The 10,524-nt window shown below is 34.7% G+C and overlaps 1 protein-coding gene across 1 annotated transcript; it reads right to left on the minus strand.

Annotated features, from left to right (window-relative positions):
• Nucleotides 1–7,898: 7,898 nt before the first annotated feature.
• LOC108664330 (UDP-galactose translocator) lies at nt 7,899–8,801 on the minus strand (the record flags this gene model as incomplete). The annotated part of the gene is made up of 3 exons (XM_018150906.2): nt 8,478–8,801; nt 8,232–8,305; nt 7,899–8,039 (listed from the first exon to the last, which is right to left on the minus strand). Coding segments are annotated over exons 1-3 (366 nt in total), but the record flags the coding sequence as incomplete, so codon positions are not given.
• Between the last annotated feature and the right edge of the window lie 1,723 nt (nt 8,802–10,524).

A 10,524-nucleotide genomic window follows, 5' to 3' on the forward strand; every position in this document is an offset into this window, starting at 1 on the left:
GCTGGTAGATCTGCAGGTAGATCTGCTGATAGAGATGCAGGTAGATCTACTGGTAGAGCTACAGGGGTCTAGGTAGAGATTCAGATGTGTAGGTCGTGGCACTAGGGCTGACTTTTCGTTCGTTTTAAAGACGGAAGTTTCGTTACAAAAAAGAAAGAAAGAAATAATTCGCTGAAAGAAGAAAACGATAACGTTTGTAAAAATTAAGATTGCTTATAATTAACTTAAATGCGATGCTTAAAACCTAATATGGTTATTATATGTTTTTATTATTATAATGTTTATTTGAATTGATGGCTTAAGTTTCATAATAAAAAAAGTCTGTAGTTAATTTGCACAACAAACATCACAACAGTCAAACAAATAACAAAAACATTGAATATTTCAAATGATCATCCAACAAAACACAAAAAAAAAAAAAAAAAATCTTCAAGTGAATCTCAATGGAATTTCCAGATGAAATTCAGATGAAATTCCTAAAGTGGAATTTCATCAATAATAATAAAACTATAGCCAAGCTGGACTGCTGGACCGGGAACTTTTTCGCTCTGGGATCCAATGATATTGAAATCCCTTAAATTTTTAAAAATTTGCTTTCCTTCGTAAATCCACAGTCGTGAGGAATATATATAGTCATAGCGATTAAAAAGATTCAATAATTACATCTAAATCACATTTAGCTCCCACAAAGAAATTACTATCATACCTCTCACACAAAAGCTACTTATCCTGCCTCTCTCAAAGACATTCATTATTATATCTCTCACGCAACTCAAAACAAACAGTGAAATTATTTTCATTCACTAGAACTATTCATTCATTGATTCAATTTTAAAATTCAAATGGCATGAATTATTTTTCGTTATTGATAGCTAATTTTATTTTCAGCTAATTTTGAAACCTCCTCGCAAATTTTATGTCACACTCCAGCCAATGTATTGTACATTTATTTTATTTATTAGAGAAAAAAATCTAGAGAATTAAGTGACGTCTGCTGGTAGTAGCAATAGAAAGGAATAATGTACGTGAAAGATTTATTAAATATGTGCTCATAAACTTTTGTTGGAAAGATCTGTTGAAACATTTGCCCACGATTAATTCTTATTCCATTTAGATGAGAATTCTGACATGGATGTTCGCTCGATTCTAAATGGATATTTATTAATTGTATTCACAGTTGACCTCATATCAACATAATCTACTACAAAATTGAATCAATGAAACTAAAAATATTTAATATACCATAATAACAAAAAATTAATATAATAATAAACTGAAAATTAATATAATACTAAACTAAAAATTAATATAATAATAAACTGAAAATTAATATAAACTGACCGAGATTGAGAAATGGCTGTAGAAGGGGTCGGTAAATGTTACCGCATGTCGGCGCCCCATATACATTGGTGGACAGATTTGATCTTTGGGTTCGGTGCCATCGGACAGGGTGAGATCGAGATTAATACAGATTTGATCTTTGGGTTCGGTGCCATCGGACAGGGTGAGATCGAGATTAATGTTGTTGAAAGCTTGTAAGAAGTTCTTAGTAGGTAAGACCTAGGGATAATTCAATTGAATCTGGTATCCAAACACCTTTTGAAATCGTGGGAGATGTTAAAGGGCTACGAGCGCTGTAATGTCTTACGCAATGGTCTTATATTCTGATGAAATTTTCCCGAATATGAGTGAAATATTCCTTTTGAAAGAGAAGGCGAACGACCTTAAAATTTAAGAATGTATTTCTCCAAGCGAAATAGGAAAATATATTTTCTCAACTTATACTTTAATTGGAAAGTATTGAAATGAAATTTACAATGGAGTGAAATCCTTAGTATTGGCATAAACGACCTTTTTGGAGGAAAAAGATTATTATAATGACATGGAAAATTACACAGCGATTACTGAAATTATAAACTAAATCTTAATTGAATCAAAGCACTTAAATTAGCTCAAGTATCCAATTTCAAAATTGCAATAAAAGACTTTGATCTCTACAGGAGATACTATAATCTCTACTTTAATTTAAAATTATTATTTATAAATTTGATCATACAAATTTATCGACAGAGAGGCAATTAATCAGGCAAGGCAATTACGGATCTAAAACATAATCTTTACTCAACTAAATAACAAAACCTTAAAATTGCCAGCTATCAGCGAATTGTTTATTGGTTGTCTAAAAATAAAATCAAATGTTTATCAATGGAGACAAACTATTGCATCATTAATATAGCGCATTTCTTCAGTGTAAAAAAGGCATCTAAAGGTCAAAACCTGGTCTTTGTGGAGGCACAAAAGCTGTAATAAAAGTCAGCAAGTCGAATTGAAAATTTTCAAGCATGCTATGTAAGTTAAAATTAAATTGGAAGTAAATAAGGAAGTGTGACATTTGAAACTTCGAAACACAATAGATTAATTAATTCGTTCAAATGCAGTTGCTAATTCAAAGTCAATTGTGTTATCAACGCTTTAGAGTTCTTTAAAATAAGAGTTGTGTTCACTGCTTAAAAATGATAATAATAAAGAAAGAGTGAAGGCATATATGATACACTGACATATAAATAAACTTTACTTATAAATATTCTAATTAATTTAGCATTGTATTAGTGTTATTTAAAACTTGGAGTTCAAGATTTTCACAATTATACTTCATCACCAGCCAATACAGGAAACGCTTGAAAAAAAGGAAGCTTCCAAGAAATTAGAGTGTCTCGAAGGCACGTGTGAAAAATATATTTTAATGTATTTATGTCGTACTTCTACATAAACAAAAAGTCCACTAACATATGATACAAACTACAAGTCCACTAACATATGAGACAAACTACGAGTACACTAACCTATCATACAAACTACAAGTCCACTAACCTATGAAACAAACTACAAGTCCACTAACATATGATACAAACTCCAAGTCCACAAACCTATGATACTAACTCCAAGTCCACAAACCTATGATACAAACTACAAGTCCACAAACCTATGATACAAACTACAAGTCCACAAACCTATGATACAAACTACAAGTCCACAAACCTATGATAAAAGCTACAAGTCCATAAACCTATGATAAAAGCTACAAGTCCACTAACCTATGATACAAACTACAAGTCCACAAACCTATGATACAAACTCCAATTCCACAAACCTATAATGCAAACTACAAGTCCACAAACCTATGATAAAAGCTACAAGTCCACAAACCTATGCTACAAACTACGAGTCCACAAACCTATGATACAAACTACAAGTCCTTTAACCTATGATACAAACTACGAGTCCACTAACATATGATACAAACTCCAAGTCCACAAACCTATGATACAAACCACAAGTCCACAAACATATGATACAAACTACAAGTCCACTAACCTATGATAAAAGCTACAAGTCCACAAACCTATGCTACAAACTACTAGTCCACAAACCTATAATACAAACTACAAGTCCATAAACCTATGATACAAACCACAAGTCCATAAACCTATGATACAGACTACAAGTCCACAAACCTATGATACAAACCACAAGTCCACAAACCTATGATACAAACTACAAGTCCACTAACCTATGATACAAACTACAAGTCCACTAACCTATGATACAAACTACAAGTCCACTAACCTATGATACAAACTACAAGACCACAAACCTATGATACAAACTACAAGTCCACAAACCTAAACTCATTGATTTTGTTTCGTATTTTCCATTGAATACAGGAACAGTGAATATTAATAAGAATTAATAAATACAGTAAGTAATGTGTTGAAATCATTTAATAATCGTCAGCTGTGACGATAACTTTTTATTCCATGGTGAAATTCATATTACTGGTTTTGAAAATTTTCGTCTGTCTAAATCTGGTTCGGTGTTCGTTCAAGGAGACATTTTCAAGGAGTGAACTAGCATGGGAATTAATATTTCGTAGAAAGTAGCAAGCATTTAAACTCGCATTAAATTGATGGAATTCATCACGCTTTGGATGTTGACAAATTCCTCGGAGTTCTTCATAAATACCCCGAAGATTTAATTAAAACTCTCGTTTCATAGCAACTCTGCATGATATTGATCTCTTTTTTGAGCAATGAAAATGTCTGCCATTGTGGTTAGATCAGGCCCGACAAAATTTCACAGTGCCTGCTACATACATTAGCTGGAATGTGACATCAAATTTGCGAGGAGGTTTCAAAATTAATTAGAAATAAATTTATTTAACCACAAGGCAAAAACTCCGAGCGGCAGCTCAATTGAACCCCTGGCACCAACTGGTTAAATAGATTTTATTACAAACCGGTGGCCTTTAAGTCACGTTTCTGAGAAGGGCACGGCGCTGCCCACCGTGTTGTCGTCACCACGAAAACATAGAGAGGGTAGAAATAGAGGGTAGAAATAGAGGGTAGAAATAGAGGGTAGAAATAGAGGGTAGAAATAGAGGGTAGAAATAGAGGGTAGAAATAGAGGGTAGAAATAGAGGGTAGAAATAGAGGGTAGAAATAGAGGGTAGAAATAGAGGGTAGAAATAGAGGGTAGAAATAGAGGGTAGAAATAGAGGGTAGAAATAGAGGGTAGAAATAGAGGGTAGAAATAGAGGGTAGAAATAGAGGGTAGAAATAGAGGGTAGAAATAGAGGGTAGAAATAGAGGGTAGAAATAGAGGGTAGAAATAGAGGGTAGAAATAGAGGGTAGAAATAGAGGGTAGAAATAGAGGGTAGAAATAGAGGGTAGAAATAGAGGGTAGAAATAGAGGGTAGAAATAGAGGGTAGAAATAGAGGGTAGAAATAGAGGGTAGAAATAGAGGGTAGAAATAGAGGGTAGAAATAGAGGGTAGAAATAGAGGGTAGAAATAGAGGGTAGAAATAGAGGGTAGAAATAGAGGGTAGAAATAGAGGGTAGAAATAGAGGGTNGTAACAACACAGAGAGGGTAGAAGCAGAGGTAATAACACAGAGAGGGTAGAAGCAGAGGTAATAACACAGAGAGGGTAGAAGCAGATGTAATAACACAGAGAGGGTAGAAGCAGAGGTAATAACACAGAGAGGGTATAAACAGAGGTATTACCCGGCATATGTCAGGTACAGCCAAGGCAGCGTGAACTGATAGGCAGCTTTAATCATGACTTGGATCTTCTTAGATTAAACTAAGGTTTCGATTTATAAATAACGTAGTGGTGGAAGATTCATGCTGAATATGACTACTAATTATATAGAATTAATAAAACTAGATGGAGTTGATGGCGTTAAATATTAAAGATAATTAAATTGAGGTGGCTTTAGCAAAGATCTAAGAAAAAAGCAGTCCAGCGGACCAACTTTTGACCTCGCTTAAAATGCTTTTCGGTTCACGCTCTTCTTTGTTCAAAGTCGCCGCACTTCTCTCCTAACAAAATTTAGAGTCGCCCCAGCTTCCGGTAATCCAAATCAGAAGCTGCCGCGTCTGTAAATTTTCACTGGGTCCCAATCAAACTGAAGATGAGAAGAGTGTAAACTTGGGAAGTAGCCTCTTTTTAATCAGTTGATGTGATCCCAAGTGCAGAATCATCATTAGATGGCTCTTATAAAGCAGAAATATACGTTCTATCTGTATATGTTCGTTATAAAATGCAATGACGTCTGTGCGCCATCGGTAATTTCAACAATCTGAAATCTAGAAGCGATTTTAAATCTACCGTCCGTTGAAAAGATTTGATCAAAGGCCAGTCTAGCTAAGAAAAGTACAAGAATCGGCGACAGGCCTATCCAGGCCTATTCTTCAATGCCGAAGATACTATACTATACTATACTATCTATCTCTTTCAACACATATCTCTTTGACGTTCATATTTTTTTTATCCGTACTCACGAATTTAGCTCGTAAAATCGCTCATAGATCGACTAGTTCCTCACGTTGGAATAATTTTACATGCGTTGTGGTTCTTTCCAACAGTTTCCAGCGAATGTGAAATATTTATTAGGGAAATTGACTGAGAAAAATCTAAGCATATACAGTATATATGAAATAACTTTCCATAATGTATGGCAGGTATTGCAGTTGAATGTTGTGCGCCTTAAACTTACTAAGTGATTGAGGTAAAAATCGGACTACTTCTGTTTCTCATCGTAAACTGCTGCCTGTCCCAGCTGGAATACGCTACGGATGCAGGACAAAGAGTCATATCAGTTTTTTTATGGGGAGTATACAGGAAAAAATCCTTGACATACCCCTGTGTGGTGTCTATTTAAGCTACAGAGTATTGAAATATAGTTTATGCCCCATACCATATTGTATTTGAAATTACATCCTTATAATGGCAGTAAATGCGGACAGACACCCTTTATAAGTTTGAATGTAGCTTATCTGTACCGCTACCGTACAATAAATCGAACTTGGTGCATAAACTTTTATATCTCTTTGCATCCGTGAGGTAGTTACGTATAAATATTTTCTCTTGGGGTTAATGTGAAAAATTTTTGCTTGTTTTTTTTTTGCGAATTGGAATCGAGTATGACGTGTCGTTGGGACGATGTAATTTTTTATTATTATTTACTCACTTGAATTTACGTTTGAAAATAAATTAGAATTCATATAAAAACGAAAGAAACGAAAATTAGAAATGAACAATTTAACAGAGAAAGTATTCATTTTGTGTGATCATCTTCAGCGAAAAACGAACACTGGATGCGATGGCAGCAGAAACCCTTTTATATTTCTGGCACTTAGTAGCTCGGAACGTGGGTTCAACGAAAAGTTGTAGGTCTTTTATTAATATAAAAAATTAAATAGTAGAAAAACTTATTATCTTATTATCTGTACCATGTTTATGTTCACATAGCACTGAGCTTCCTCGGATCATTTCGTTAAAAAATATAACTCAGTACTCACTGCAGTGAGCGACAGAGAGCGCATTTTCTCAGAATCTACGAAAACGTGAAGTCACGGACGGACGGACGGACGGACAGACAGACGGACAGACGGAGAGACGGACGGACGGACGGACGGACATGATGAGCACAATAGGGCATTCATTCCATAAATTAGAAAATGCGCTATGTAAAAACGCTTTTAACTTCTGTAAAGGAACAAAAATACGCTAAATAAAAGAGATTTAAACACCTGAATAACCATTAATTCTCGTTTAAATGTATTTGAATATTATTCTATTTGTAAACTAAACCGTTTGGGGAGGTTCAAATTTTATTTCGATTAATGGTAAGTTGAAAATCTTTCTTGGGGAATTCAGCGAGTTTCGACCCCACCTCTATAAATTAATACCGTAGCAAGCCTAATTCTTTAAAAATTTGTATTTGATAGCCGCTGCTTTGATGAAGTTCGATCTCATGATATTTAGTATCATTTCTACAAGGATCCCGAGTCAAGCATTATTATCGGTCTTGATTCGTTAGTCTAAACTGCTACATTTTGGAATGAAATTTCAATCAAAACCTTTTACATACTTCTTTGAACATAATTGAAATTTATGTGGGAATTTCTTAGCAAACAGGGAAACCCTTTGGTCTGTTAGTGATTGTGAGACGACATGAAGGATATAAATTTGCCGCAACCCTTTATGAATTTGTGCCCGATAATATTACCAAACAGAGCATTACAGTAAAGTATAATTTATTACATTAGTGAGGAATAACTTATCTACCAGTATTGTTCAGATTCAGATAGATTTGGCATAGGGAATTTTTCTTGCTGTATACATTGTTCAACTGAAGGCATCCTGGATATGCACTTAACTTTGCATTTCATTTAAGTTCAGGGGCCATACTTTCAAAACACGCTAAGTGAACGTAAGTACTTACGCTCTATTTTCTTGTCTATGATTGGTGGATTTTGCTTCAAAGGCCGTCAATGATTGGCTGATGAACTTACGATCTCTTAACTTTTCTTATAAGTAAAGGCCTAGTAACCTGGTAAGTCGCAGCATCGAGGTTGGTAGCGGCAACGTAGAGGAGGTTGTTCTGGACGAGGTACGCTAGAGCTGGCACCGAAACTTTTAGCGTGTCACACTTGTTCTTCCATAAACAATCAAACATTGATTTCAAGCTTTGCTGAAATAGTAAAAAGTAAAAATATCAACGAAAATGGAATTGTAAATGGTTTCATAATTAAACGTTGATGAAGTTTTTGTGTTTCGCTAATAAGATTATGATTTTTTACGTATGTTTACAGTATCTCATTCAGCATTCTAAAGATAACCAATTTTATCTCATTCATCATAACAAAATTAACCAATTTCTTACCGTGACGGAGCCCTCTGTAAACACTACCAAATTTGCCGATAGAATGAGCTTGCAGGCTTCTGACATCAGTACCGCTGAAAACAGAAATTTTTCTCATTAAATTTCAATCCATGGTCACTCAAAGAAAAAATGTTGCATTTATTTAAAAGCGCTAAATGTCTTGATCTCGTGCACAAGATAGTATCATTATCATATGATGGCTTGTAAAAAATATTTACATGCGTGTAATATGCGTTTAAAACATACCCGTAGATCCTAGAAACAAATCCTCTTTACGCGTTCTAGAATAACGCATGCTAAGAGCCCATGTTGTGTTAATGAGTGTTAGTGTGATAAGTGATACAACCTTCAATTTCTTGCTTCTGGCTGACGTAGCACACGAACTGTTAGAAGACATTTTCACTGAAACACGGAATATGACAGAATACTTTATGAATTTATTTTCTTAGGGGTATCAAGAAAGAGTACTTGTCAGGGGCAGAAATTTCGATGGATTAATTTACACAATAAAGACATGGCACTTTTTGGCTGCGCTCCCCCCACAGTTTCACATTTATGCCATAAGTAACCCCACCATTCCGTTATTGAAACGTTACTGAGCAATGTGTATAATGCTGGCTGAGCGTTGTCTTTTTTTTTTTAATTTAAAAGCTAGGAGTTTCGTACTTGTGTTTCCTGCTTCGGCTACCAAATTCGTGTGCCAATTTTCCTCAACCGAATTTTGGATGAGGCGCAGATGAAAACCTATTTATTCTACATTGACCCAACGATAACTAATAATGACTCGTGTTAAACAATTATGCATAAATTATCTTGAAAGTATTACTAGCTTTTTGGCATCGATATATAGTTGAGTTGAATTATATGATTTGTACCATTTTAGGATATGTTATTAGAACTCACGATAATACTTGAATATGTCTGTAAGTACATATTTGGTTTCATAGTATATATTATGGTATAGCATAGTAGTAGTATTAAAGTTTATTGCTTATTAAATGATAGGTATAGTTATTAGTAGCATTAGTGGCATTGAAGGGCCGGTCTAGTATGGCCTGTCGGTGATTTTTTTTATTTTTTTTGGCATGCATCGTGCAGATTTAAACTCTGGCTTTTCTACAAGATCTTTTCAGAATTGAGATTGAAGCTAAGTTTTTGGTGAACATCCGCCAGTCTGTGAGGTGGGAGGAAATTCTAGTCGAAACATGTACCTCTGTAAAGCGTTATATAATATTTCCTTGAACACTTCCACATTCGGAGCGTCAAAAATGTCATGTATGAACTCAGTTCCACACGTCTAAGACATAAAATTTTATCGCTTGGATGAGTTGTGTCTAAGTTTTTAAGTTTATGTGCCTCCCTCGCTGTTTGTTTTTGTATTATATCAAAGCAATACTTCTCGAATTTTTTCTTAACATTGAGTAAACCTGAATGCTTCAATGACGTCGCCCCAGAAAGGTCGATAACAAAGACTTGGAAGCTTCATGTACTCTAATATTTCTTCATAATAATTGCGCTTTAAGCATGGGAATATCCTTGTTGCACTCTAATGAACAATTTCGTCTAAATTTTAGTCCTTTTCAAGTTTCGGTGACCGTTTAGTCCTTTTCAAGTTTCCAAACTCTAGGTGCGAGCGCGCCTGGAAAACTTCAACTAAGTGTCGATATGAACACTCAATTATTTTTCCACTGTCGACTTTCAACTATCGCTTTCTTTACACACATATCTTCTCATATTGTGAGCTTATATTTCATTGTTCCTACTAAGACGAAGAACTTTACACTTTATCACCATTAAACACAGCTGACACTTTATGTCCGAGCCAACTAAGCTATCAAGATCATATTGAAGCTTCAGTTTTTCTACGCATCATTAACTGTATTATGAACTTTTAAATAGCTGACACACGGATAATATTGCTTCTGACAGATCTTTCATTAACATATATATTAAAGCTGACCATAGAACGTTTCTTTACGGCACGCAGCTGTGAACTGCTGTCCAGTCGCAAATTACACGTAACTCTTACACCTGTATTATATGTAACTCTTACACCTGTACTCGATCTACTAATATGTTGAGAAATTTCCAAATAAACAGAAAACGAACGCCCGATTTTTTCAGTCATGATAGTTCAAGAGAATGGAAATTGCCAAGATATATGAATATTTTAGTCCTACGAAGTTATTAATTCTTACGCACGATGAGCTATTATAAATGGGATTGAAATGCATAACATTTTATTCAGATAGTTCGTAATATTTTTAAATCATATTCTAATTCATTGTTGTCC

The sequence above is a fragment of the Hyalella azteca genome, unplaced genomic scaffold, assembly GCF_000764305.2.
Source record: "Hyalella azteca isolate HAZT.00-mixed unplaced genomic scaffold, Hazt_2.0.2 contig16633, whole genome shotgun sequence".
Lineage (NCBI taxonomy): Eukaryota > Metazoa > Arthropoda > Malacostraca > Amphipoda > Hyalellidae > Hyalella > Hyalella azteca.